The sequence below is a fragment of the Podospora anserina genome, chromosome 1 (genome assembly GCF_000226545.1).
Source record: "Podospora anserina S mat+ genomic DNA chromosome 1, supercontig 6".
NCBI classification, from domain to species: Eukaryota; Fungi; Ascomycota; class Sordariomycetes; order Sordariales; family Podosporaceae; genus Podospora; species Podospora anserina.
In genome coordinates this window covers 445,187-472,935 of record NW_001914851.1, presented here as the reverse complement: position 1 = coordinate 472,935, position 27,749 = coordinate 445,187, and the positions used below count along the sequence as shown (strand labels likewise).

Genomic DNA, 27,749 nt, shown 5'->3' with positions numbered 1-27,749 from the left:
CTATCACCCGGGATCAAACAACCATCTCTGGAAGGCCCAATCCCGCCATTCAGAACCATGGCCACTGGGGCCGCCTTCCCTATTCCGCACCAGTCGAGGACTGGATTGCTGCTGCGAACCAACCTGGGGGTCACGATGATTCGAATCTTGATGCCCTTTTGTCCGGGGCAGATCAAGTGGACCCGGAACTGCCAAGTTTTGGGCTGGATCCCCGAGATAGAGATCATGACGATGTCGGAGACTGGACTCAGACCTCATCAGAGTATCATTTTGACATCAGTCCGTCACCTCCTGATACAGCATCTCCACACGAGGACCCGTTTGTGACACACCCCGAGGTGCCTGGCAATGCGCTTCCCGAGGTTGGAGTCTCGCAGTCACAGCCCCAATTAAGGCGGCCCTATACGGTACACATCGACAGAGATGCCGCCAAGAGAAGGGCTGAGGAGGTTGAGCGCAACCAGACGCGCAATTTTGATGTACGTATTTCATTTCTGAAGATATAGACTGTAGAGACTAACCTTTGAGTGATAGCTGCGTAAACTCGGCCAGAGAGCCCCCGACTGGGTGAGTCTGTCAGACAGCGCGAAATACATCATTACCTATGAAATGACCAAGACTGGCATGTCATTTGTACAGTTCATCCGCACGTTTCGGCTGTGCGCTTCTGAGGCCACCGAGTTGATGAACTTGGTCGGTGAAGAGCAACGCAAGATTGATGATTTCGACAAGGAGATCAAGAAACACTTGCATGCTGCTGATCTGACCTGGATGGACGAGTACAACAAAACCCACGCTCCACTTATCACCGACCATTTTACCGCCAAAGAGATTCGACTGGCAAAGGATTTCATGACTTTCATGGGCTTTGAGGACATTGCTTCCAATCTCGGTGGATATGTAGGCGTTGGCGCTGGTAGGCGGTTCCCTATTTCGCTCAACCACTTCTGGGGAGATGGATTCAGAGACCTACCACCCCATTTCAAAGTCTTCTGTTCGGAGGAGCTTGACAAAATGGCCAGCACCTGGGATGAGGTGCAGAAAGAGCACCCGCCACGCCTGTCAACTCCAGAGATGCTGGTCAGGCTTGATCCTCCGCCTGGTACGATCAACCCAAGGAGACTCCTCATCAACCCAGAGCCCGCCCCATCTGCCCGGCAGCCTCCCGGCCAATATCATCTTGCTGGTGATGCCTCTGTTGCCGACGCTCCGATTCGGAATCCTGCTCTCCCACTTCGTTCAACCACGGCTTCTTTCCCTCCAGGACTGCATGGACGCCAACCGCATTCCGTGGATGCAGGTTATCGTAATGCCGAACAAGCACAGCCTGTTAATTTTGCACAGCATGATTTTCCAGCTTTTCTACCGGACCCAAGCTATGGTGTTCCCATCAACCCCTTCGCTAGCATGCCTCCCCCAAGCATACCTGGCAGTCCTAGACATTCCCAACACGGTGGCTGGCAGCGTTATTTGCAAGTGCAGGACGAGCCTCAATTCCCTCAAGGGCCTCAGCATCAGCATATTTACCACGACAGAGGGACGCAGTGGGGCCTACCGGACCGCTACCGTGAGCCAGCGAACGTTCATTTCGCAATGGCAATGGGAGAAGACCAAGAGCTCAGACAACCGCCCATGATCATTCGGACTCGCTATCCTCCGCCGCCCGCACACTCTCAACAACCTCCGGATATCGATATGCACCGGGAGCTCACCTTGAGCCCGGCCTTTGGCCATGCATCCAGTCGAGTAGTACCTGGCAGCAACCACAGAGAGCATCCCGATGTTGCAGGTCTCTTGCCTCATCGTCGTGCCCCTGAACCAATGGATCATCGCCTACAGCAGATGCCTAGTCATGATCGTGGCGACCGAAGCAACCAAGCATTTGATCCGCGTCAGTGTGTGCACGCATTCCGTGCTGCTCCCCAGATTGCTGCTTACCCGTCCGGGATGGGCCATGTTCCTCAGGACCATGTCTCATCCGGGGAGCTGTCAAGGCGGAACATCGCCAGTGGCAGCGGGACTGAAATGCCACTTATGAACACTACCCAGCTGGCTTTGCTGTATCGCACATATGATCAGCCCCGTCCATCAAGGGGGACGCTGCACCACACTGCTGGTTATGTAGGGCGTTCAGCTGGCACGGGTCAACTCTCCCATCTCCAAGGCAACTATCCTATCCCGGTCTTTGGTAGACAAACTGGTCTAGAGGAAGCTAGACATGTTGGCAAAATGAGACAGAAGGATGCTCAAGCGTCCAGCGCACAACCGCCGAAAGAAAGCTTCAGCGAACCCCTTCTCAATTATCCCCGACCCAAGATCCAGCAGCGAGATCCCAGGTTGCGCAAGGAGGTTGATAAGTTGAGAAACAAGTTTCAGAACACCTGGACTTCGTCTTCAGAGTCAGAGTCGGAGCCAGAAGAGAATGAAGAGGATATTCTCCGGCCCTTGAAGACCCGTTCTACGCGTGTAGAGCAAATTCCGGAGGACGACGACAGTGACAACGACTTTGTTCTCCCCAATGAGGACGAAATCCAGGAAAACAAGCAGGAAAAAAGATCCAGGGCATCTTTGCCGTCGAGAAAGAGGGCTATCTCAGCCGCATCTGCGCCCGCTGAACCGAGAAAGAGGTCAAACACAGCAATCAAGAAGTCGGCCAATACGGTGGCTCCTGTTGCTCGAGCGACCAACAAGAGAAAGGCAGCGCAGACTCAGGAGAGCCAGGTCGGTCCGAAGAAGCGTCGTGTGAATGACGAAACATCATCCACCCGTGCTAGCTCCAGCACAAGCCGCAGTCTGCGGAGGAAATCTGCGCCCGCTGTCGAGGATCTTTCCGATGGGGGGGAGTATGATGAGGGGAAGAAGAGCAAACCAGTCAGGGGAAGGCGCCAGCCTGGGGGTGTCTGGGGAGACGCCAACACCATGTTCACAAACGGCCTGGGTGGCTTTATGAAGCGTTCTGATGTAGCTGCCCTGCCCAACACCAAGTACCGACCCGGCGGATCGTTCGGCGGTGGAAAATGGCTGGAAGAGGACACTGGGATCATGTGGCTCCCCGTGAATCCGGCAGAACAATGCAGGAAGAATGTGGTTGAAAATCAAGCCACGGCGAATTGCGCGTCGGGGGCCGAGGTTGTCGGGACCGGAGAGAAGACAACCAAAAAGAGCACAAAGACGACGACTCAGGCTGTCAAGAAGACTATCCGGCTGGCTTCTCAAGCAGCCACGCCCTCTCCTTCCAAGATAGTGTCGTCACAAATCACCCACTCGTCAGCTACCATCGGGCACAGCAGTCCAGCCATGGCCCCAAAGGGCGAGAGCTTTGAGGAACTCCTGTCGTCCAGGGGGTTTTACACCCGCGAGAAGTTTGAGACAGATTCTTTGTTTTGGGCTTACATCTCTGCGCTGGGCCCGCCGTTCTCGACGCATCCCGGTGCGCCAACTCCCCAATCCCCTCCCAAGGGAAAGAGCCTGGATAACTACATCCCAACCCAGACACGCGCCGAGCATGAGGTGTATCTAGCCACTCAGAAATCAACGGGCGGTGAGGTATCCCGGTCTCAAGACGAACAGACACAGGGACAGGGCCAACAGAATGAGGAGATCCAGGAGAAACTCCAAGAGAGTACTAGGGAGACGCAGGGGACACAGAGAAACCAGGAGACCCAGGAAAAGCCTCGGCACGAATCCCTAGAGAAATCCCAGGAGATGTCTGATGGTGGGAACCAAGAAGCGGGCCATACCATCGAACAGACCCCACAGTCCGCCGGAGAAGTCCACAAGGAGATTCAGCAGCAGAACCCCCAAGCTGGGGAATCGAAGGAGAACGACCTCCCAGATGTTCTCAAGAACCAAGGCTTCGACTTGGACAATCCACCAGCACTCGATACAATTGAGAAGCTGGGGAGATACCCAACAAGGTTGAGAAGCTCTGTGTTTGGTCTGATTCCGAGTAACGGGGGTTCATCTTCCGACTCTTTCTCTTCTCCCAAAGGGACTCCTAGCAAGAAGCCGGTCACCAGCAAGTCTGCGAGCGAAGAGCCTTCTACAACAGAGGCTCCTGCCGAAAAGACCCCGGAAGAGCTTGACACCGAGGATACTGGCACCGAGGAGCATGTGTCTCAGGATCCAGCCAGCACAGGCGCCATAGGCGGTCTCATGACTATCCGGACTCTTCGTCCCCGGAAAGGCAAGGAGGACCTTCGGAGAAATGATATGAAATGACAGGACTTGAGACGCGACACGCAAAGATACACTTGCTCAAGTACGAGCAAGATGACTGGCAACATGGAAAAGCGTCCTCTCAGCAATCGCCTTGACTTCTTAGCAAGGGCGAACACAACAAAAGGACAAGAGTGTGTGTTGATGTTTGATTTGCTTCCCCAGTATTAGCATCGTGACAACACAAATCAGCGATTGGGGTATTTCTTTGTTGGGTTTATTGTACAACAAACTGCATATTACGACTGGCATGCATTAGGATTCGATATTGGTCCAGGAAACGAAAAGCGCCAGAATTTGGGTTGCTTTGGATCAGGAGTTTGACAAATTTCGCGCTCGACGTTCTTTTCCTGCCTTTCTTTGATAAGGCGATTTGGGTGTTTATACCGGTAGTAGGATTGGGTTGCAGGTTGGGTGTTTACTGCTTTTGCGTTTACATTTGCATCCCAGGGGAAAGGACAGGGCGGCGGGGGAATTGTTTGGGCATGGCATCCAGCATGGATGGTGTTAATGGGTCGGTATTTTGAGATGCTAGTTCTTGCATCTGGATCTCTGGGCGTCTGGTGTGGCTCATGATACCCGGTTCTTTCTGCTATATATGTTGGCTGGAGAGGACGATTGCGAAGGCATTTCGAGAGTCTGCGGGATACTATTTCGACTGTAGGATTTTGTAGAATATTTTAGCTGTAGGGTTTTGTATGACGGGCGGGGAGTTGGCCTTGAAGATGTATGATAATTGTAAACATCGATAAAGATAAATTTCTATAAACGTAGTCGTGATGCTTGGTGAGGTGTGGAATATCGTGAGGCTCTCTCTGCGTTGCATACGAAACGTCCAGATAATCCGTGCGTTTTGCCCAAGACTTGACTATCCAACTCAATATCAACTAAAGGCCTAAAATACGTTCAATTAGCTACGAAAAGCTATACAAGGGCCTAATAATCAAGCTAGTATATACTAATTAATACATTTAATATTGTCTATTAACTAAAGTTATTTTAGACTACTTTTGTGATAACGATATAGTTAAATTAATAATTTTAATAGTTTAAATATATAGCTATTACCTTTTTACAAAGTTATAGTTACCGCCGCTTAGTGTTAAGAATAGTACCTCCAATTAAAAGCCAATGCTAGCCTAAAATACATACTCTTAGCTATATATATGCTAAAATATAATTAAAGTAATAAAAAATATAGTATATTATATAGCTTAATATTGCTATACGTTTAGTACCCTTTTTCATACAGTATAAATATTAATAGCCATTAAATTTTAGTTAAAGGTATATTTTAACTATTTAGTTAATGCAAGCTTGTATATCAAATAATAGCAGAACCTTAGTAAAAAAAACACGGATCACAAAGACATTTCGCATACAACGCACAGCTCAAGGTGCTCGTGCGCGTGCCACAGTCTGCCTCCAGAAAAGGGGGCGTTTTGACAGGGATCAGCTTGCGGCGCGCCACAAGCAGTGCTCGCGCGCAGTTTAATTACTTGGCTGGCGCTGGGCTGGAGAGACGTCAGCTCTTGGTTGTGGCCGGTCCAACCTCCAAGCTTCCCGCTCTGCAACCTGCTGCGCCATCGGCACCCCACGACGTCGATAAAGACAAGGCCTGCAGTCTTTTACTATAATTCTTGAACAAACTACAGAAACTTGTCAATTCCAGCTCCCATCTTTCCCGAACGTTCGTCGTACCGGCCGTTGTAACCGCTCGACCGCCCCGAGTCCCCCGTAATTTGGTCCGCCTTCCGAGTACAACAAGTTTCCCAACCCGGGCCAACTGAAGCATCGACCGACCATGGCGCCCCGAATCGAACCCCAAGAAATCGAAACCTACTGGAACATTTTCTCGACCCGCACCAATGGAGGGCAGTTCCTCACGGGCGAGATGGCCGCGCCCGTCCTCAAGAACTCTGGGCTCCGCGACGACCAGCTCGAGCGGGTGTGGGATCTCGCCGATGTGGATAACGACGGCAACCTTGACTTTGAGGAGTTTTGCGTCGCGATGAGGGTTATTTTCGATTTGCTCAACGGGGAGTACGCTGATGTCCCCAAAGTGCTGCCGGACTGGCTGGTCCCGGAGAGCAAGAGCCATTTGGTGAGCGCGAACAAGGCGATTAGGGGACAGGAGCCAAAGATGGAACGGGTGGAGGATGAGGAGGAGGAGGAGGGGTTGAAGGACGGATTTGATTGGTATATGAGCCCGGAGGACAAGAGCAGGTATGAGGCGGTGTATAGGGAGGGGAGGGATATGAGGGGGGAGATTAATTGTTAGTGTTGACTTGGTCTCATTACCCACTGGGTGGTTGAGGAGATGCTAACACATGAGAACTAGTCGAGGCCCTCAGCGATCTCTACAACAGCCTGGACGTGCCGGACACAGACGTCCGATCAGCGTGGAACCTCATCAACCCCAACGCCTCGCAGACGATCAACAAGGACGCCTGCCTGGCGTTCTTGCACATCCTCAACTACCGACACGAGGGCTACCGCATCCCGCGCACCGTCCCGGCCTCCCTCCGAGCGAGCTTTGAGCGAAATCAAATCGACTACCAAGTCGACAACCAAGCCGCCAAGTCGCGGTGGGCCACCAAGGCCGACGACGAGACATCAACAGGCAGAAAGGCAAAGTTTGGTGACCAATATCTCACTCGGTTGGGGAGAAGCGGGTTCACATCCAAGGGCACGGATTTCACCACGACGAAAAACAGCGATGCCGAGTGGGAGGAGGTCAGGCTGAAGAAGCAGCTGCAGGAGCTGGAGGACAAGCTTGCCAGGATTGAGCAAGGGGTTGAGGCGAGGAAAGGTGGCAAGCGGGACTCCAAGCCAGCGCTGGTCAAGAGGGAGTTGGAGCAACTTTTGGATTACAAGAGAAAGGAGCTGCGAGACTTGGAAGAAGGCAAGGGGAAGAGCAGGACAGGAAGCAACCTGAAAAGCGTCAGCGAAGACCTCCAGACCGTGAGGGAGCAAGTGGAGGGATTGGAGTCGCATTTGAGGTCGAGACAGGAAGTTCTTGAGCAGTTGAGGAGGGAGATTGAGGAGGAGAAGATCTCTCGGTGATGCAAGGCGGGTAATAATGTATAGTGGTTCACAATGACGAGCGAGTTTCCTGGCATTGATGTATTCGGGTTCTTCATTATGGTATTAGGTTGATTCTCTGTATCGAGGGGAAAACAAAAGCCATTCCGTCCATCGCCTGTAAAGCACACACCAAAGTTCATCATGGGTATAACTGCTTGCTCGTCTGTCCGCCCTTTCTCTTCCGTTTTCTGATTTGCCTGCCGGCTCTGGAGCCGCGCTCCTAAGCAATACTGCCACTGATGTACTGGTCCACCAACTGCATCCCCAACGTTCTCCCCTTCGCCAACCAAACGCCAAAGCTAGGCAGTCTGATCGAGCCCATCCTGCCCACGCCTCTCCCCCGGCCAACCGCGCAGGCGAGAATGTCAACTGGTGGGCCCTTGGCAGGGACAGGCTCCTTGCCCTGAAGCAGGCTCAACTCAACATTCTTGGCCACAGACGAGGCCTGCTTCTGTGTGATCATAAAGCCAGCTCTCGGCTTACTGACGATATCCCCCACCGCCCAAACGTTATTCCCCGGCACACCAGTCACATGAAGGAACTCATCCACGAGCACCGTCTTGGTTTTGGGGTCGAGGTGCTTCGTATCGACGTAATCCGAGTTGGGCACCATGCCCTGCGTGGGCAGGTAGAGGTTGCACTCGAGGTTTTGGCCGTTCTCCAGCTGGATCGTGTACTTGTCGTCGGCAGAGCGAGCAACATCCTTTACACGAGCCCCCTTCTGCACAGTGACGTTCAGCTTCTTCAGCTCGTTCTCGGTAGCGGTACTGAGAGATTCCTGCTCGCCGGGGAGGACGTGCTGGCCAGAAGCCAAAAGGGTGATGGTCTTGGTCTTGCCGTATTCGTACCCCAGCTCGCCGGCTACTTCCACACCTGTGGCTCCCGCGCCGGCAACGATGATATGGCCGGCTTTCTCGACCCTGGAGGCGGTTTCGTGGAGGAGGCTGATCAGGGATTGATAGTCGGAGTTGGCCTTCCAGGGGGTGTCGTTTGTGTAGCGGGCTCCAGTGGCGAGAACGAGGTGGTCGTAGACGATTTCACGGGTTTGAGCGTCGGCAGCGCTGTTGCTGAGCTGGACTTTGACGGTCTTGGCGGTGAAATCAGAGGAGATGGCTTCGCCGATGACGAGCTCGTACATGTTGCTGGGGTATGGCTGGAGGGCTTCGGAGAGTTCGCGGAGCATCTTTTGGTCTGGGATTTGACCAGGGATAATGGCGCGGACGGAGGCGATGTTCCAGTAAAAATGAGTGTTCTAGAGGTGAAGGGGGGTTAGGACATGTGGTGACGATGAGGGGGGTCACGTGCAGGCGACTTGCTTTGGAGACGAGGATGACCCGTAAGTTGGGGTATTGTTGATGCTTCTTGAGGAGTGCATGGGCGACGTGAAGTCCACCGAGGGAACCACCCAGAATTACGACTGTTTTATTGTCTGCCATTGTTTTGGTGATGTGGTGGTGGTTGTTATCTTGTTGTTGGTTTGCAGGTGTTGCAGATTCGGAGATTTGAGAAAGGAAACGGTGTACGGATGAGTGTGACGGGAGCCCCTTCCCTCTTATACCCAGCGAAACTGTACAAGCTATGGATTTTACTTGGGGCCCGGCATCTGAGACGAACTCAAACGGACGGTGGGTGACTGCGTGTTGCGCGAGCTGTCGCTTGAATATGCATGGCTCGGTCTCAGATACAGAGACACAGCATGATGCTACCTAATTCAGCTCAACTATCGATAGTCTTGTGTCAATGCGACAAAAAAGGGAGATATTAGCACCGTCAGACGACAATCCAGTGGCTTGTTCCTGGGATGATACGGCGATGCATGCTGCTAGCCAACAGCCAACGTTGTTGATTTCGTGTCCCCTCTGGCTGCGCTCCCTTGTTAAGAAGACGGGATTCTGGATGTCGATCCAAGAGGTTCATCAACAGCCCGTGCCGGTATTTGGACAAAATAACGGACCACGTGGAAGGGAGAGCAAAGAAACGGGGGGGAAACGCCATCCATCAGTCATCAAGGAGCCTTGATGACATGAAAATTGGAAATCCAGGTGCAAAAAGCACGATAGCATCTGTCATCACAGCCTTGATGGCCAGGGGGTCGATAAACAAGACGGGACGGGCCCGAAACCCCAACCCCGGAGCTAATTGCCACCGATGTGCCGACGGTGGTGGGAAAAGAAAGCTAATCCCAAAATAGCCCTACCCCTGTGAGATGCACCAATGCTTGGCGGCTCGGGCGGTCACTGGATGAGCCGAACAAAGCTGGAAGAGCAGATGTCGTCCGAACCTTCTTCTGACTGAACGTTGTCTATTGCTCGGGACCGAAGCACCCCATGTTTTGCCATGTTTGGAAGACACCTACGAGAATCTGTCGATAAGTGGCTGATTGTTCGTGTCGACTGCACATTGTTTTTCTGGCCGCATAATGCATTGCATGAAGCCTGGGGTGGTGAGATTCGAAGCTCTTAAGAGTCTGTCCTTGCTGTCACGTTGCCAACATAAAGCCACCACTGGCCGCTCCCAAATTTCTTGACTGGAAATGTATGATGGTGGCTGTATCCTTCCGGTAACATACTTTTCTCAAACCTGCTTCCTGTCATCGTTTTGAGGTCATTGTGTTGATGGATCTCACACCAAGATGGAGAGACTGCCAGTGCACCGGTGCTTGGAGATTTCGATGGCCCTTAAGTTGAGGCTCCGTGTTCGTACGATGGTATTGTGGGAACGCTCAAATGCCCTCTCAACAAGCATCCTTATTTCCACCTGCCTCCCGCTATCAGACTCTCTCTCGAAAACTCCGTTCCCGTCTGACAAGCCCGTCTTGTGTTCGGATTTGGATGGAGGATGACCTCACGGCCCACCTCCCTTCCACTCACATGCTCGCATGTGCTCCACATGGTCAGGACAAGCAATTGACCCCGCGCTTTCCGGCTTAAGCACCCCGTGCCTGACCTAGCTGACCCCGCCATGACCCCAACAAACAGGTCCAGATCTCTTCTCCTCAACACTTGCGACACTTGACAGATTCCCTAACTATACAACCAGCACTCAGCACAGCAGGCACTAGAGATTTCCCTTTTCCAAACCCTTCACACACTACCGCAAAAATGGCTCAGAGCGAAGCTTTCCAGAAGGCTGTTGTCGACTCCAAGAAGTTGACTTCCAAGCCCTCCAACGAGGATCTCCTCGAGATCTATGGTACGTCCAGTCACTCCTTACACTAGTCTGTCAGCGTCATCTAACATGTTGTGCTCTTCAGGTCTCTACAAGGTCGCCACTGGCGAGAAGATTGCCGATGCCGCCAAGCCTGGCATGTTCGACCTCAAAGTGCGTCCACCTCCTCCTCTATGTTCCCTCCGCGGCACCCGCTAACCCGACATCACCATAACAGGGCAAGGCCAAGTACAACGCCTGGCAAGACGTTGACAACAAGGGCTTGACCCCCGAGCAGGCTCAGGAGCAGTACGTGGCCAAGATTGAGGAGATGAAGACCAAGTACGGCTATGACGCCAACAAGGAACCCGAGGCTGTTGGCGGTAACTAGATGCACCGCCGCTGATTATATCGCGAGAGGTATAACATTGGCGCCAAAGAGCTGTCATCTAATCATTGGAAATCTATTCATACCCTTCAACGAGTTCATCACCGAGCTGCGCACCCTGTCACTCAACTATTTCACGCAAACATGCTTCACATTCTTTTTCGTGCCCTCAGATTGCCCCTCGCCCGCCTCTCCTCTCTCTTGATATTCCTCACCATCTTTTAGCTTTTGTTGGGAATGGCTCTTTGGCATGTGATTCCATCACACCACAGCTCCGGCTGAGAGGAGGACTCCCCCAGCTACAACAACGACGCCAGTGAATACTCAGGTTCATGCGGCCCCAAGTTCTGACACCTCAATCATAATAGTATTGACGCCAACGGCGTTCCAAAATGCCATAGCTACTTATTGGCAAGCACCCGCACCCGCAGCTGCGAACTTTAACATGTCGGTAAACCCGGCCTTCACGTTGCCGAATTAGCCGGATCTGCCGGTGCCGGGAGCGCCACCGCGGAAGCAAAAGACGAGGGTGAGATCACGAACTGTGTAGAGGGTGGTTTGCCTGGGTCGTTTTGGGCGTTTTTGGGGAGGTATTGTGTCCTAGGGGGTAGGGAGGGGTATGTGTAAGAGGTTTGATGATCAGCGAGAGTTTGGTGTCTTGTATTCAGATTGTCGGTCTTGTTTGGGTCGAATAGATATACCTCTTCAGTGAACAGGGGGGTTAGATTTATATAGCATGTTTTGGCTTTGGGAAATGAGGTGCTGTTCTTTGCGTGGCTTCGGAGAAGATGTTCATGTGTGTATTGGCTAAACAAAAATATAGGGTTAAAGTAGGTCAAAGACCAGCTCCGAAAAAGAATTGGGCGCCGAGACTCGAAGCCGGACCTCTCTACCAGCGTGGCCACCTGCTTGTCTGTCTCTCCCGGCGCAGCAAAAATGCTAGGATAGAGAGGGAGCGTTGGAAGGTGCTGCCCCCGACAGTCTTGGTTGGTCTGTTCAGTACGAATTGGACTCGACACCTTTCTTGATGTTGAAGGCGAATCATTTTTCCACGGCGGGGAGACTATGCTTCCGTGTTGGCGACATTTTACTGGAGGCATAGCCACAAGACTGATGCCACAAGAACGAAGAGGGTAGAGAACGAGAAAGAACATGTATTGCTTCACGACAACTGACCAGCTAGCCAGCACCAAATCAGACCATTCTATCCAAGCCACCTAAGGTATCATCAGGTATAAAGCTCATCCGTCAAGCTGTTCAGCGCCAGCCCATCCTCCGCGATGTCAGGGACGTCAATCAAGAAGTTGAGCGGCATCTCCACAAGGTTGCCCCTGATGCCGCTGAGCCACATCTTTAGCTCACCCACACCACCGGGAAAGTTCTCCCTGACAACGTGCCCGTAGTCGACCTTGCCGTTCTTGTACCCTTCCTCTGCCTGCTCGGCCGGCTCACCGGGGATGACAAAGTGCTTGGAGAAGAAGTTGTCGTAATCCTCCCAAGTCCTGACCTTGTCGTTGGGGACAGGGTGGAAGGCCCTGCTGAAGATTTCGGTGTTGCGGCGGGCGGTGCCACGCCACAAGTTGATGAAGTCGGGCGAAAGAGGGTCAGCGACGAGGCGGTCCGAAGGGGAGTCCCAGTCGTAATGATTGACCGCGTCGTGGGTGACAGGCGTCCAGTTGATGTCAGGACGGTCGGGATGCTGGTGGGGAACGAGACCGAGGTGCTTGCGGTAGAGGAAGCGGCGGAGGGAGGTGGCAAACTGGGAAGCTGTGTACGGGCGGCCATTCATATAAGTTCTGATCGGCGTCGGGTCCTCGATGATGACGGCAATTTCGGAGTCGTGGTCGCCGAGCTGAGAGCGGTCGTTGAGGTTGGCAGAACCGCAGATGACCAGCTGGTCGTCAGCGATGAGGACCTTGGTGTGGATGTAAAGCTGCTCAGAGACAAAGGCATCGAGCTCATCCTCGGGGCTACCAGTCCATGGAACGCCGAGGATGGACAGGCCGCTCTCCATGTAGCAGGGCGAGACGGTGTCCCAGCTCTGGTCGGTCAGGGAAGTCGCGGTCGCTTGGTAGCGACGGTAGTAGCTATTGTTCCCGCCAGAGTTTGAGGAGTTGTACCGGTCCTCAAAATCGCGATGGGCAGCTTCGTAGCTGACCCCGCTCTCGCGTTCGGCACGGGTCATGATCTGACTTCTGTTGATGCGGTCATAGTTGCGGAGATTGTACCAGTTGATGTACCTGTAAGGGTCATGGACGCCTTCCCTTCTGAGTGTCTCGATGATACTGCTGCCGCCGCGGTTGATGCTGTTGTACTGGAACTCCATAATCGCGCGGGTGCCAAGGGCACCTTCAGACTTGAGATCGCCAGCAAAGGCAGGAACCGCAGGCATCATGATAATGATCTGGAAGTCTTCATTGTTTATGTGAGCACGCAAGACACGATCGACGATGGCTTTGCCGATCTTGTTGCGAACCGGTCTCTGCTTGTTGGAGGTGGCTGTGATGAAGAACTACCGAGAGGTTAGCGCCCGATATAGCCCTGAACAATAAACAAGACCAGTACCTGATTCTCAATGTACACAAAGTGCTTAGCGTTCGTGATGGCGTCAATGTAGGCGTTGGCGATAGAATGCTCGGTTCTCACACCAAGCGACCACTTCGAGACACTTCTCGCCAATTGGATGTTGGCGATGCCGTGCTCATTGGCATTGCAGACAGGAGGATGAGGCGGCGCCTGGACCTGAGAAACACCGGCCTCTTCTCCGCCTCCTCCCCAGAATTTGCCCAGCTTGGAAGTGATCTTGGACTGAACGCCGCCCAGGAGCTCCTCTCCTTGATCCATCAAGGCATGGGCGCCATAATCGGAGTGTTTTTGAACTCCAGGGGCCGTGAGACGGTGGACCTTCAAGTTAGTACGACCGGAGTATTTCTTGTCAAAGATGTAGTTCCTAGCTTTGGGTTAGTACACCGGGCAACACGCGGGAGGCTGCAACGAACCATCGTTCACAGAAATGCGTGGCCAAGCTGTCCACAATCGGCCCAGACAAGCTGATAGCAACGTCGGCCCACCCCATTCTCGATGCCTTAGTCCGGTCGACTAGAATTGTCAGTATCAACCAACTGAATGGCAAGTGTTGCTTCCACTTACGCTTGTTGTTTTCCCATTTGTTGACCTCCTCAAAATCATACACTCTCGCATTGTTGAAATCTTGTCCCGGGAAAATGATGTTGTCCAGATTACCTGGGTGCGCGTCGGCAATGGGATGGCCTATTATGGTGAGCTGATGTCCTTGGACTATTTATACACACGAGACTTACTGTTCGTGTCGTATCTACCAAAGCCTTGACATGTTGTTAGCAGATATTCAGGTCTTGCAGTTACCACTGGGACTTACACATATCTAAGCCACCCATGAAAGCCACCCTGCCGTCAACGAGACAGAGCTTTTCATGGTGTGCCCAGAAAAGAACCACATCATCGGCGGTACCATACAGACCCTCAACAGCGCTCTGTGATGCTTTGGCAAGGTTGAAGTTCTTGAGATCGAGGCTCACGAGACTTGTGTGGAGGTCTTGGAGGCCCGAGACAACATTCTTGGCTGGATGATGGTCGGGATATCTGAACACTTTGATGTTGGGATGGAGTCCCTGAAGATGATTCTTGGTGTGCTGTCACGGTTTCAGTTTCTGATCAAGTCAGGTTTAGCGTCAACGGGTAAGCATTGTCTCTTACAGCCGAGTTTACTATGACAGTGATGAGTATGGATACCCCTGCGTGTCCGTGTCAAGATGAACTCACGAGTCAAAGCAGCCTCGACCTCCTTGTAGACGAGTACATAGACCCTCACCCCTCGCTCAGCAGCGGCTTTGAGCAGTCTGTCCAGGCGGTATTTCTCATTCTGGGCCGGGGGTCGGCGCAGGTACAGTTCGGGGCTGTGATGTGCAAATACGAAGCGGTCAGCTGGTTGTCACAAGACCCAAACAAGATTCCTTCTGGGACGGTGAGGACGGGTCGGCATTACCTCAGCCACCAATCGAGAATGTAGATGGACTCTCGGGCCTCTGGATCGGATTAGCGGATGTCTTGAGTGTGACTGATGAGACATGGGGGGGGGGGGGGGTGTTATGAACCTTCAATAGCCATGGAGATGGCCCAAAAGTAGGTTGCGCCATCCACATACCACTTCGCATTCCCTCTCGACCGAGGGGCAAACGAGCAATGGCGGTTCTCGCTGAATTCTGCACACTCGCTCTCACGACATTGGTAACCCTCGTGCGTGTGCGAATGCTTGTCCTCTCCGGGCAAAATGTCATTGAGCCCCTGCTTGGCCTTGCGAAGGAGGGAGTGGATAACCATGGTGCCAAAAGGGCTAGTGACGAGCTGTCGACAGGCGGTTCACAGTAATGATCAACAGCGTGCGTTGATGTTGTGTTGGTGTTGCGGGGGCGGGGGCGGGGCCGAACGGGAACTATTTCAACGTAGCAGAACGGGAGGCAGCCGACGACGACCGCACGAGGACAGCAGAGTGAGGAAGAAAAAGACGGGAGAAAATACCGTACGATAAAACCAGAAAGTGGATAAGACGACGGAATCTGCACCTAATATTCCCAAGCAATGCAATCCGAAACTAGAAACGGCAAGAAAAATGGTATCCAGTCTCCAAGACTGCGCATGTCAATGGCCAGCTGAGCTGAGGCAAGGATGCCCCTCATCAGCACAGTAATCGATATGGTGTTATCACCAGCCGCCTTCTTGGCCCCATTAGAGCTGCGAGAAGTCCCAATGGTATCGCAGGTAGGATCAAGCTGACTGTGTCGCCGTCCGCCGAGATGCCGGGCTGCCGGGCTGCCAATGGGAAAGCCGTCGTACTCGGAGTCAACAGTGGTCTTGCAACGACGGGAGGCCATTCGCTACGCTGACGGGAACGGCCCATCTGATCGAGCATGAAGCAGATGCGACAGCAACTGCCAGTCTGATAGGGCTGAAGACCGGTCCGGAAGCGGGAATCCCCATCCGCAAGCCCACTCACTGATCCTGACTTGCATTCTGCGGCTGTGTGGCGGGTATTGGGACGGTGAATTTGATCTACTCCGTACCAAGCAATAGCATGAAGTTGTCGTGGTGGGACCGCATGTGACGACGGTTAAGCGTACATCAGAGAGTTGACGTCGTGAAGTAAAGCCGGCATTGCCCGATGTTCAACCCAGCACAGCATTCTCATCGGGGCCGTGACTGTGATTGTGCAACGGGAAGCGTGAAAGAATGATCATGACAGCGGTCAAGTGCCACACTTTCCATGCCTCCTGAAATCCATGCTCCTGGTCAAAGAACCCGTAGGGAGTGAGCGTGGTGAGGTTGTATTGGCGGTCCAGTGGCTGGTAAGTCGTAGTGGGCGTCATGTCGGTAAGCAAAGGGCCCGAGGTCGCTGCGCGCGTCTTGCCGAAGGAAGCCCACGCACCCGCGGGCTAAGTGGCCGCCGATGCCAGGCCCGGAATGATCTGCATCAACAACCTCACCTGTCACACAAGCATCGGTTGTGGAAGACCGTTTTTGTTAAGGTGTTGCAATTCGGTGAGAGGAAAACATTCGGATCCTCGCAGCAGGAGAGAAATCCAGAATGGGACTCGAAGAAATCATGATAAGAGACCCTGTTTGCTGAAGAGAACCCCCGCACTAACGTGGATGTGGCAGCCACTGCGAACTGGGAACAAGGTCCTAATTCAGCCTTAAACCAAGCGGGAACCCCTGGCTGTCCCTGTTTCTTAGGTTTTTTTTTTCTGCAGCATTGTGACGGGACCTTCCATATCTTGGGCTGGCAAGTGTGGGAATGGTGTGTAGATGGTGCTGTGTCCCTGGCAGCAAGGGGGAGCAGCTTCCCATTCCCCGATGACGGACAAGCCACTTAACCGCATCTCAACAGAACAATACTATACATCTGCATGCATACGCATATGCAGATGCAAAGAACCTTTCCCGCCTGCTCCCAACATCCCGTCCCTATCACGAAGGACCGGTGAAGCTTGATGGCCTGTGAATCCAGATTTGCGAGTGCACACGACCAAATACTGCCCCCCCAAGGTTCGTCGTTTACCTCTCGCTTTCCCGTCTGTTGAGCCATGGTTCAAGAAGCAGTGATGCCCCCCACCCTCCCCTCCCTATCACACCCCCCTCCCCCCCATCTTCTCCCAGGAAGAAGCAATGTTTTATACCTCGACTGTCCTTGCCCATCTCAGCATGCTTGTTCTCTGAGATATTTAAATGTTCTTTTCTTACCTTTATTGTCACCTTAAGTGCTCCCCCCTGGTTAACCTGACCCACAGCATCAGTAAATATCTCACGAGTTCTCTGGACATCACTTTCACTTGTGCTTCCCCTATGACTCTGACAACACCACCATAGCCCGAGATGCAAGCACCATAACAGCCACACACCGAAACAGAGTTTACAGGTCAACTACAAGCCGCATCAGTTTGAATCATATACAAAATCTGTCACCATGACGTCCCCATCTCAGACATCCGTCTTCCACCCCGAGCACCACGCTCACCTAATTCCTTACATGGCCGCCATCTACGCCTCAGGCATCAACATCGACCGCACCACCGCCATCGGCCCCTTTTTACCTCCCCTGTCCCTCGAACGCCTCCTGATCTGGTGGAAAGACCGGATAGCAGAGCATCAAGCCCGGACCCGCATCATCATCCTGCTGCTGCCTCCGTCCGAGAATGCAAACCAGAAGCCAAAGGGCGAGGACCTCCGCGGGATAGCCATGGTCGAGCTTGATCAGTCGCAAGCTGGTGATTTCCGAGGTGTCATCGACCTGCTGATTGTTGGCCAAAAGTTCAGGAGGCAAGGAGGGGGGAGGAGTTTGATTCAAGCGTGCGAGTATGAGAGCGCGAGGAAGGGGAGGTCGCTGTTGGTGAGTACCTACCCTACTTTCTTCACAGACTTTGTTACTGTTTTTGGTTTTTTTTTTTTTTTTTTGTGGAGAGAAGAAAGGATATGAAGGTATGCTAACGAATCTGGCTACACGCCGACAAAAGACGGCGAAAACAGAGACAGATTCCGCCTCCGAGCTGGCATTCAAGAGCTGCGGCTACGTCGAGGTGGGCAAAATTCCAAACTTTAGCAGGACCAGCGTTGATGCGGCCACGAAGAGGGGGGTTACCCTCTTCTATAAGGAGATTTTACTCCAGACCCAGCAAAGCCGGACGACTGCGGGTGCCTAAGAGGCTTGTACGGCGCCAGGGCTCAGGAGTAGGAGTTGAACGAAGCAAGGTCGGGCTGGTTAGCGGATCGTCTACGGCTGTTGAGGGAGCTTGGGTTTGAAGGGGCCAGTAGAGACGGTACGAGGTACCACCACGGAGGTCACCCTCCAAAAAACTGTGGGATTCCAGGTTTTCAGCACGTTTCGTTTCAAACCAGAAGTTTCATTTTCTTTTCCAGTGTTCCATTATTCGTAAAAGGCAGCGGGTGGTGTCAAAGAAAGATAGGCAATGACTGCAAAGTCCGTTTTCCTTGGTTGTTTTCACACTTTTCATGGTTTGGCAAGACTGGGCGAGCAATCTCTTTTGATGTATCTATCGCCACGAGACTCGGGAATGCACACCCTCATTTATCCTGAGAGTGCCCTCTCCAATCGCGTGAGAGGGTTCGCTGGGCACAACTTATGTCGAGCCTGCTGATGCCTATGAATGTACTGCAATGTCCAGTCTCACACGGAGTCTTCGGCTCAATAATTCAGCTCGCCATGGTGACAATCACACGAAACGCAATGCCATTAACCGCAAGGCTTTGACAAGTTTTGGGAAATATCACCAGAGTGGTTCCATAGGTGATGTAACCCCAGATGAATTCAGAAACTCCATATCTACAATGCCGCATCCATCCAGCCATAATCCGGACGAAGCCTCTTTCCCCGTCTCATTCAACAAACAAAAGTCTCGAGTAAACCACACAATGAGGGAAGGAAAAACAAGAAGCAAGAAGATAAACACGCTCCCATGAGCCAGGAAGATAAACACTGATTAATATGCAATAACCCCTCCGTAGACCCCCGTTCCCTTCCGGTCCTAGCCCCACCAACCGATTCGGTATCCTTCCTTTCGGTATTGTTACCGTTCGGGCCCCTGGTGTATTTATACAGAACCTAACTTTATACCGCATACTACCAAGCAAGAGCACAAACCAAGACAAACACAAGACAGACAGGCATGATGATCGTTCGCTTTCCCTTTTTGCTTTCCCAAAAAAATCCAGACACCACCCCATAATGAAAAAAGGTGGGTGGTCGTTAATCATCCACAATCAAATCTAGTCCGCTTTGGTGGCAGTGTTGCTTGATCCGCCAAACAACGTGGAGGGCTTCGATTCCTTCATTCCAACGCCCTCCTCGAGCTTAAAGTGACTGCGGGCTCTTCTTGTGGTTCTTCCCATGAGCCACTGGAAGAGACCAAAAGCGATGCCAAGGATGCAGCCCATGCTGAGATAGGGATGCTCCTTGAAGGTCATCTTGATATCGAAGAACATCTTCTCAATCACACCAATGGTAAGCTTCGGCTTGAGCTTTGGTGGGTTGACTGTGACCTTGTTGAGGGTTTCAAGGATGGATGTGCGCGAGGGAACAATGGGGTTTCCAGTGCTAGTTTGGTCCCAATACCGGCGTTTCTATATCGCAACTCGTTAGTCAAGGTCACCTCGACATGAATCACTAATGAGAGAACTTACATCTTCATCGTTGATGATAACACGGTCACCGTCCTTGGCATCAATGCCATAAGTGGTGCGAATCCACCGCTGCCAGAAGTTGCCGTCAACCCAGGCAAAGGTAGCCTCTTTCATGTCCGACCTGTCCATGTTGATGCGAATGTTCTTGGCGTTGCGCAGAGCCCGCTGGTCACCACGATCCTCGGCCTCCTCGATGCGGAGCTGCTTGGCGTCACGAAGGTCCTGGCGATGGATCTGGAAGAGCTGAATCTGCTTATCCATCCACTCGTTGGCCGCACTCTTCATCTCACGGATAGCGCCACGGAAAGAATCCTCATTCTCTCTGTTTAGAACCCCCAGAACAACGATCTTGCCGTCCATGATGTCGCGGGCGTTGGACGGGGTAAGCTCGGGAACAAGGGGGAGCCAGACGGACTTCATCCAGTTGAGAACCATTCTGGTATCCCTCATTTCCCTAGGCGCGAGAGGAGTGTAGTAAGTCGGGCGGCCCTCGCGCGAAACAATCAGACGTGGCCAAGTGGTAATCTTGTATCGATCATACAACTTGGGATCCCGGGTCTTGACCAACTTGGCTTTGCCAATAAGGCTGAGAGGATAACGCTCCAACGAAAGGAAGTCTTCGCTGGTGGTAGCATGATCGTAGAAGTAGAGGAAAATGACCTCCTCCTTCTCTTCGAGAGCCTTGAAAGAGTCGAAATCGACATCCGGAACCCCGCTGGAGAGATCAATGGCCTTTTCAGCATACTGGACAAAGTCGCCCAGCCCGCGAAGGCCCTCGTACTCGACCTTCTCACCGCCCTTGAAGAACATGATGGAAGGATAGCCACGGACGCGGAGTTCCTTGCAAAGCCTAGTGTCGCGGTCGCAGTTGACCTCACCAATGTTGAGCCTGCCCTTCATTTCCTTGGCCAACTGCTCCCAATTCGGGGCCATAGCCTGGCAGTGGTGACACCATGGTGCATAAAACTTGACAAACCAAGGCTCCTGGGTGAGGGTAACCATGCTTTGGAACAATTCCCAAGTCAGAGGAACGGAGAGACCCTTGGGGTTGGGGTTCGACGGCTTAGGGGTGACCTTCTGCGAAGGGGTATTGTAGTTGACAGTGTAGGTCTTCTTTGGTGTCGCTTCCCCTTCCGTTGAAGCATCGGCGCTGGCGGCGGTGGAGGTTTCGGTCTCCTTCTCCTTCTCAGTTTCCTTGACCAGCTCTTTTTCAGACCCCTTTTCCCTGGCATCTGCCTTCTCGGTCTTCTCGGTTTCGGCCTTGGAATCAGGGGATGTCTTGTCGCCAGGTTCGGGGAGCTCGAGGGTTTTGGGCCTGGTGTTGGGCTTCACCTTCTCGAGCGCATCTTCGACAGCACCACTGAGAACACTAATGTGCTTGACGCCCCTAAAGGTGACCAAAGGCTCGCCATCCTCAAACAAAATAGTTGTTGGCCATGCGGCGACCTTGTTCTCAGTACATAAATCGGCGTACGCGACGCAGTTGAGTTCAGCGAATCTGAAATCATAGAACTCGGTGAAGTCGGCATCCTTGCCCACTGGCTTCGATGTGTAGTAATACTCGTACAACGTCTGGAAGGTCGGCAAAAATTCCTGGCAATGTCCGCACCACGGGCTACGGGAGTCAGCTTTTATCAGGACAGGAGAAAACCGAAGAGGAGGCGGGCATAATACCTGAAGTGTTTGACCATCAGGAACTTTGACTTTTTTAATTCCTCCTTGTAATTGGCCGGGGTGAGTTCCAAAATCGGTGGAACCTTCTTGCCATTGAAGTATGTGTTTTCTCGTGTGATATCCTCCTCCGTGTCGGCTGATGGTGGTGAGGCGGTCGCCAGCGCGGCCGCCCCGAAGACAAAGAGGTTGCGTAGCCTCATTGTGAATTAAACCCGATCGCGTAAGTCGCGCTCGCTCTGATATCGGGAACTGGGCACCTGGCACCGGCAGATCAACTGCAAAAAAGGGGCGCCGGTGACGGTGTCGTCGGTAGAAGCTCTGTTTGGAGGGCCCGTCTACCTGGACATTTGGAGCACTGCTGCTGGGCTGCGTGGAGTGGTATCCAACAGCTTCCGGGGATAACGGCAGTGGGATCCCTGTTTCGTGTGAAAGGGGTACCAGTGTACAGATAGGTGTTGAGCTGTTCTCGAAGGGTCGCACAGTCTAGATTTTGGTCCGGTTGTGGTCTAAAAAGTGCATGCTTCCGGTAGCAGCGTCGTCGTGAATGGCTTCGTGGAATGTGGGATGGGTTTGGGCAATGGGGGATTCAGGAGGCGAAACAAGTCTCCCGTCCAAAGATTTCCGACACGTACCTGCTAGGGGGCGTCTGGCCAGGTCGATTTGCCCGCCTCAATTTCAAGGCAGCACGCTAGCCGGCTTAGCGCTAAATGCCAAGGCACCGTGACCCACTTCCCAGTCAGATCCTCAAAGACAGATCCCCACTCCCGATATTGCGGCACTGTGTGGAATTATGTACCTGCCATCCCCGTTGAAAGACATCAAAACAGAGTATCAAAACATCATTGGGATAGACGATGAATCTTTGCAGCCGAATAGACCCTGCTTTTTCTCTGCTGGCGTTCTCGTCTGAATAGTTTCGGGTCCAATTATCTAAGCCCGCCGAATCTTGCAGAGCTGACGGCTGGTGGCACCTGCGAACCTAAACGCCATCTCCAACATTAACTCGTATCTCTGATCGGCAGTTATTAGCTATCGTTGAACCGGCTAGTTTTGACTTCAGACTCAGCAAGACTCACGCATCATGGCATCGGCAAGGAAAAGGCGCGTCAGCGATGGAGATGAAGATGGCCAAAACGATAATCAGCAACGGTCGGCTCCTCAGTCACTTACACATCCCATAAGCCCCCCACTCAAGAAACGGCGACTACCAGACACACCCACCGAAGCCAAATACCACCCGCCGTTCAAGTCTGTTGGGTCGCCTTTTCAGTTAACAAAGATCAAAGATCTTCCCGCGGGGTTGAACAAGGATACCTATACGTTGCGGGATGTCCTGGGGGACCCTTTGATATCAGAATGTTGGGAGTTCAACTACCTCCACGATATCGACTTCCTCATGTCAGCCTTTGATGAGGATGTTCGAAGTCTCGTAAAAGTCCATGTTGTTCATGGGTTCTGGAAGAGGGAGGACCCGAATAGGTTGGCGCTCCAAGTAGGTTTACTCCTCATTATACATCATCGTGTTCTCACCAATGTGTATATGTATATCATCATAACAAATTACAATTTCATGAACAATATCTCGTCCCACTACAATGCCTTTTCTCAAGATACTCATACTACACATATCTGACATTCGCAGGAATCTGCCGCTCGCTTCAACAATGTCACCCTCCATGCAGCATTTCTTCCCGAAATGTTCGGTACACATCATTCCAAGATGTTCATCCTTCTCAGACACGACGATACAGCCCAGCTCGTCATACATACAGCCAACCTCATCACAAGAGACTGGACAAACATGACACAAGGAGCCTGGTTCTCTCCTAGACTTCCTCTACTGAAGCCCGAACATGACGAAGGTCGGCCCAGAATAGGCAATGGAGCCAAGTTTAAACTGGACTTTCTAAACTATCTTCGAGCCTATGACACCAAAAGACCAACTTGCAAAGACATCACCACCAAGCTCATGAAGTACGACTTCTCCTCCATCAATGGCTCACTAATATCTAGTGTTCCGGGCCGACACACGGTCACTCAGTCCACCTCCTCCACAAATTTTGGCTGGGCAGCCATGAAGTCAGCTCTCGCCGCTGTCCCCATTCACAGCACCATTGAACACAAACCAGAAGTTGCCATTCAGATCTCCAGTATAGCCACCTTGGGCCCAACTGACTCCTGGTTGAAAAACACCTTCCTTCACACCCTCGGCAACACGCCCGCCACCACTTTCAAAGTCGTCTTCCCCACCCCAGACGAGATCCGAAAATCTCTCGACGGTTACATGTCCGGCGGCTCGATTCACACCAAAACCCAGTCCCCTCAGCAAGTCAAGCAGCTCCAGTATCTGAAACCATTGTTCCACCACTGGGCCAACGACTCCGCGTCTGGTTTGCGTATGTTTCCCCCCCGCCCTCTTCTTTCACCATCAGCTAACGCCCCCTCCCCGAACATAGCCATCAACGCTTCCAAAGTCAAAAACTCCGGCCGCAAGCGCGCGGCCCCCCACATCAAAACTTATATCCGCTCCCACCGCCCAACCCCGGAGTCATCCGAGACAGACATACACATCGACTGGGCCCTGCTCACGTCAGCCAACCTCTCCAAACAAGCCTGGGGCGAGGCCCTCTCCGCAAAAGAGAACACCGTCCGGATCTCTTCCTACGAAATCGGAGTGTTGGTCTGGCCGGGGTTGTATGGCGAGAATGCGGTGATGAAGCCTGCTTTCCTGGAGGATGCACTCCCTCCTCCGGAACAAACTCGTGGTGATGGAGATGGCAAGGGAAAGGAAGATTATGACGGGAAGGATGAGGTCGTCGAGGTGGCTTTGAGGATGCCGTATGACCTGCCTCTGCAACCATATGGACCGGGCGAGGTTCCTTGGGTGGCAACTGCTAGCCATACCGAGCCAGATTGGATGGGGAGGATTTGGCAGGCTTGAGGCAGTCTGACCGGCCTTTACCGCAATAGGAACTTGCAAGTGGTCATTAGAGAGCGGCGGATCGGCTTACATAGATGTAGGTAGGCGCATTGGTGATACCGACGAAATGGATCACTAATGTTTTGGTGACAGCCCAGGATCAATTATGCTGACTCTCAAATGTGAATGTGGTGACGGAAGAAGAATCAGAACTAAAAAATACAGTAATATAAAGCACACATGGCCGCCCACATTCGTGTCACAGAAACTTGAAAAGCCACATCTTTGTTCTCCTGCTCAGAACATTGAACCGAGGCTTGAGTATTCATCATCATCCATGGGTAGCCTCCTAACCATCCACCCATTAGGGTTATCCTACCATTATCCACGCCAAAACGCCCGCCTCCGTATTTCCCAACTACTTTATCTACTCCTCGTCATCCTCCAGCTCCTCGACTCTCGGTGCCAGGTAACTACGTTGTGTAGGAGTCGGGCCAGAGGCGATCTGAGTAGCTGTGGAGTTTACAGAAGCAGTAGCAGGGGCAGCTTGGCCAGTAGCAGCCGAGAAAGTTGCTCCAGCAGTGGCTGATGCCTTGACCTTCTTGCTCTTCTTCTTCTTCTTAGGGTTGGGCTGTCGTGCTTGTGTTAGCATTTACTCCAAATGCAAGGCATAAGAAAGGAAAAAACTTACATCGTGCCAGGCCCAGACAGGCTTGAAACTGTCCACCACAGAAACATCCTCCCACAAATTAGGGAACAGCCAGAAGCCGGGTTTCAAAACGAAGTAGGTGACACAGAAGAGAATAACACGGAAGATAGCCATGGCGAAGAACAAACCCAGGAAGACCAGGAAAGCCCAACTGAGGTAATACACACCCTGGCGCAGCTTGACCGGCCAGAGAGGGTAGCAGACGAGAGTGAAGATGATGAGGAGAGCAAGGGCGGCATAGACCTTGCGCATGACCTGGCTGCCTTCCCAGAGCCAAACGTAGTACATATCATCGCCTGCTTCTTGTTGAGGTTCAATGCGTACAGTCCAGAGACCCTTGACGCGTTTGCTGCTCTTCTTGGCAGGGGCGTGGTCATGGCCCTCGTGCTCGTCGATCTGGACGACGCGGAGAGCAAGCATGGACATGGGAAGGAGCTTGAAAGCATTCTCGAGGGAGGCACGATCGGTGATCTCTGGAAGAGCAGGGTTCTTGGTACGCAACTTCTTGTAGGCATCGGATTGGAGAGCGCGAAGGGCACGTTTGACCTAACCACCCAAGTTAGCGATCTGAAGGGATTTGAACTAGCGATTGGGCTAGTCGTACTCTGAACATGTCCTTGCGCTCGCCATTGAGAATCACTGTGCGTGGCTTAAGCTCCTGGCTGCGAAGGAACTTGGCCAGCACAAGGGCGAGCGGATTCGGAGGGCCGGGAACAATTGGCTGGGCTTGGGCTGGGGGGCCGTGTTGATGCTGGTGCTGGTGCTGATGTTGCTGCTGAGGACCACCGCCGCCTTGTTGTTGCTGCTGCTGCTGGGCCTGCTGCTGCATTCTCATCATGTGCTCATATTGCTGTCTTTTGATGTGTTCTGTTTCGCGTCAGCTTTTCGTTCAAGTCGCAAGTTTAGCTGTTTACCGGAATCTCACCAATGAACTCTGGAACTGTCATGCCGGCAGCCTGAGCATCGGCAGCAAGTCGCCTCTGCATCTCTTGGATCTGTTCTGGGGTGGGCATGGGCATTTGCCCATTTGGAGGAGGGGCCTGCATGGTGGACTGTGTCTATCCGAGTTGCGCTCGTTGCGATCCTTTGGCGATGCGGTGCGGGAGGGGTGACGGAGGGGAGTCGCGAGCTCGTGTTTGCGTCCAATTGCTCAAACGGTTCGTATAATCGAAACCAATGGACCAAGTGCCAGTGTCGGGATCACGATTGCTCCTTCTGCGATGCCGTGCTGATGCTCTCGGAGAATAGGTGGGATGTTGGTTCTGGCACTTTTTGCGTTCTGCAAGAAAGGTTAAGGTCAAGTTCCGTACACGTATCTCTCAATGACCCCTGCTTCCCCAAAGTTTCAAACTGGCCTGTGCCAGTAGCTGCCCCACCGTGCCTTGGCAATGGAGAGCTTGGGCCAGATTTCCAGATTGGCATGGTCAGCTCCTCTTATCTAACCAGGACTTGGGGACCTGCCCGCCAAGAGCCCGCCACAGAGCCACATTGTGGCTGCTCTGAGCTGTGAGACTTCGTCAGCCCCCGCATGAAGACGATGTTTAGAAACGCACCACCATTTTGGTGAAAGCGGGGAGGGGGGAAAGAAAGAAGCAGTGGAGGTCAAGGCAGGATTTTTGATTATTATCTGTATCCCATCTTACCCCGAAACCCAATCCACACAACCAGTTTCATGAATAAAGCTTGCATGCCCGTGGGCATGCGTGTTAGGTAAGCCCGTTGTGGTTCTTTCTTGATGCGCTAACACCGTTTTTGTGGATGTTGTCTCATCGGGGCAGCGTCCCAAGCCACTGGATCCTAGCGGCCGGGGTTGCTTTCTGGCGCCCTCGCTTTACACTACCTCATCACTTCAGTAACTGAAGATATTGTTCAGCCTCAGGGCGCCAAAATCTGTTTACAGAGAAACAGCCCTCCTCTCTCTGCGGTGCTTCTTTCATGCAGCTCGCCTACCTTATATGCTATCCCAACGGGCACTACACTGTCTGCCACATATAGTTTTGTCCTTACACCAGTGCTATTTCTCCGTGTTTGCCTCGCTCGGCCTCTATTCCACACAAGCATCAAGGACGCACGACAGATGCGACGGAAAGCAAATGATAGGCCATCTCCTTCTCGAGGGGCAAAAAAGCCCTATTGTTTTCCTTTCCCCGGTTAAACGCTCCCCCATAGCAACTACTAGCTGCATGTGTCTGGTGGAAAGGAAAACGCCCCAGCCGTTTGGTGCTACGGTGCCTTGCAGCGTAAGGCGTCTCGAGCTGCTTGTTGATCATGAGGCATAAGAGTTCACAATGATTAAGACTGTCGAAATAGCATAGGACCAACAAAAATTAGCATCTCGGACCCGGACGGGAGGCCTGAGATCGAGGTCACTCCCGGGCCAACGATGATCGACTCTCACCCGTGCCGTGAGGCTCAGTTTCATGACGACAAATCCGAGAACAAAATAGCAGTGCTGCCCGGTGAAGATGGCCTCCTCTTATATGACGGACTCGGATAGGTTGTGTTCCTCCGGGTCGATTGCAGACTGCAAGGCGACCCACGAGACCAGGCCAAGCACTCCTCTCAAGCCCCTTTTCCCGCGAGGCCGTGATAGAATGTGGCAATGCGGTTGCTACCTTGGTCACCTTTTGCTCACATCCAAGAAAAGACCGAGACATTGACGCGCAGTGCGGCACTCACAACGGCACGCGACTGGACGACATTACACCCACAATGTGTATTGGTGTGTAGCGCCGCCATCCGATACATGACCGAACCCCGGTTTTGTAAGCGCCAGTTGGTTCCTCGGCCTGGCCCATCTCAGCCTATCAGATGCCGCCTCCTGCAACTTCACCTCTGGCCGCTACGCACCACTAGGTCAGCGCAAACTCAGCCGA

General features: G+C 52.7%; 9 protein-coding genes across 9 annotated transcripts; 5 read left to right on the top strand and 4 right to left on the bottom strand.

The window, feature by feature from the left end:
• Positions 1-609: 609 nt before the first annotated feature.
• PODANS_1_22790 (uncharacterized protein) lies at positions 610-4,221 on the top strand (the record flags this gene model as incomplete). Its single annotated transcript, XM_001906564.1, has 1 exon — positions 610-4,221. One exon carries the CDS (start codon positions 610-612, stop codon positions 4,219-4,221), a length of 3,612 nt encoding a protein of 1,203 aa, XP_001906599.1.
• Positions 4,222-6,022: 1,801 nt separating this feature from the next.
• PODANS_1_22780 (uncharacterized protein) lies at positions 6,023-7,284 on the top strand (the record flags this gene model as incomplete). Its single annotated transcript, XM_001906563.1, has 2 exons — positions 6,023-6,494; positions 6,560-7,284. The coding sequence occupies 2 exons, from the start codon at positions 6,023-6,025 to the stop codon at positions 7,282-7,284; spliced, it is 1,197 nt and encodes a 398-aa protein (XP_001906598.1).
• A 241-nt stretch (positions 7,285-7,525) lies between these two features.
• On the bottom strand, positions 7,526-8,741 carry PODANS_1_22770 (uncharacterized protein; the record flags this gene model as incomplete). Its single annotated transcript, XM_001906562.1, has 2 exons — positions 7,526-8,557; positions 8,640-8,741. The coding sequence occupies 2 exons, from the start codon at positions 8,739-8,741 to the stop codon at positions 7,526-7,528; spliced, it is 1,134 nt and encodes a 377-aa protein (XP_001906597.1).
• Positions 8,742-10,406: 1,665 nt separating this feature from the next.
• On the top strand, positions 10,407-10,843 carry PODANS_1_22760 (uncharacterized protein; the record flags this gene model as incomplete). The annotated part of the gene is made up of 3 exons (XM_001906561.1): positions 10,407-10,497; positions 10,559-10,626; positions 10,691-10,843. The coding sequence occupies 3 exons, from the start codon at positions 10,407-10,409 to the stop codon at positions 10,841-10,843; spliced, it is 312 nt and encodes a 103-aa protein (XP_001906596.1).
• Positions 10,844-12,068: 1,225 nt separating this feature from the next.
• Positions 12,069-15,199, bottom strand: PODANS_1_22750 (uncharacterized protein; the record flags this gene model as incomplete). The annotated part of the gene is made up of 8 exons (XM_001906560.1): positions 12,069-13,352; positions 13,406-13,790; positions 13,840-14,110; positions 14,161-14,184; positions 14,238-14,514; positions 14,637-14,775; positions 14,865-14,904; positions 14,974-15,199. 8 exons carry the CDS (start codon positions 15,197-15,199, stop codon positions 12,069-12,071), a joined length of 2,646 nt encoding a protein of 881 aa, XP_001906595.1.
• A 2,140-nt stretch (positions 15,200-17,339) lies between these two features.
• PODANS_1_22740 (uncharacterized protein) lies at positions 17,340-18,072 on the top strand (the record flags this gene model as incomplete). The annotated part of the gene is made up of 2 exons (XM_001906559.1): positions 17,340-17,762; positions 17,887-18,072. The coding sequence occupies 2 exons, from the start codon at positions 17,340-17,342 to the stop codon at positions 18,070-18,072; spliced, it is 609 nt and encodes a 202-aa protein (XP_001906594.1).
• Positions 18,073-19,156: 1,084 nt separating this feature from the next.
• PODANS_1_22730 (uncharacterized protein) lies at positions 19,157-21,444 on the bottom strand (the record flags this gene model as incomplete). The annotated part of the gene is made up of 3 exons (XM_001906558.1): positions 19,157-19,510; positions 19,571-21,185; positions 21,245-21,444. 3 exons carry the CDS (start codon positions 21,442-21,444, stop codon positions 19,157-19,159), a joined length of 2,169 nt encoding a protein of 722 aa, XP_001906593.1.
• Positions 21,445-22,325: 881 nt separating this feature from the next.
• On the top strand, positions 22,326-24,185 carry PODANS_1_22720 (uncharacterized protein; the record flags this gene model as incomplete). Its single annotated transcript, XM_001906557.1, has 2 exons — positions 22,326-22,736; positions 22,887-24,185. The coding sequence occupies 2 exons, from the start codon at positions 22,326-22,328 to the stop codon at positions 24,183-24,185; spliced, it is 1,710 nt and encodes a 569-aa protein (XP_001906592.1).
• Positions 24,186-24,591: 406 nt separating this feature from the next.
• PODANS_1_22710 (uncharacterized protein) lies at positions 24,592-25,919 on the bottom strand (the record flags this gene model as incomplete). The annotated part of the gene is made up of 4 exons (XM_001906556.1): positions 24,592-24,795; positions 24,856-25,419; positions 25,478-25,740; positions 25,799-25,919. The coding sequence occupies 4 exons, from the start codon at positions 25,917-25,919 to the stop codon at positions 24,592-24,594; spliced, it is 1,152 nt and encodes a 383-aa protein (XP_001906591.1).
• Positions 25,920-27,749: the final 1,830 nt, after the last annotated feature.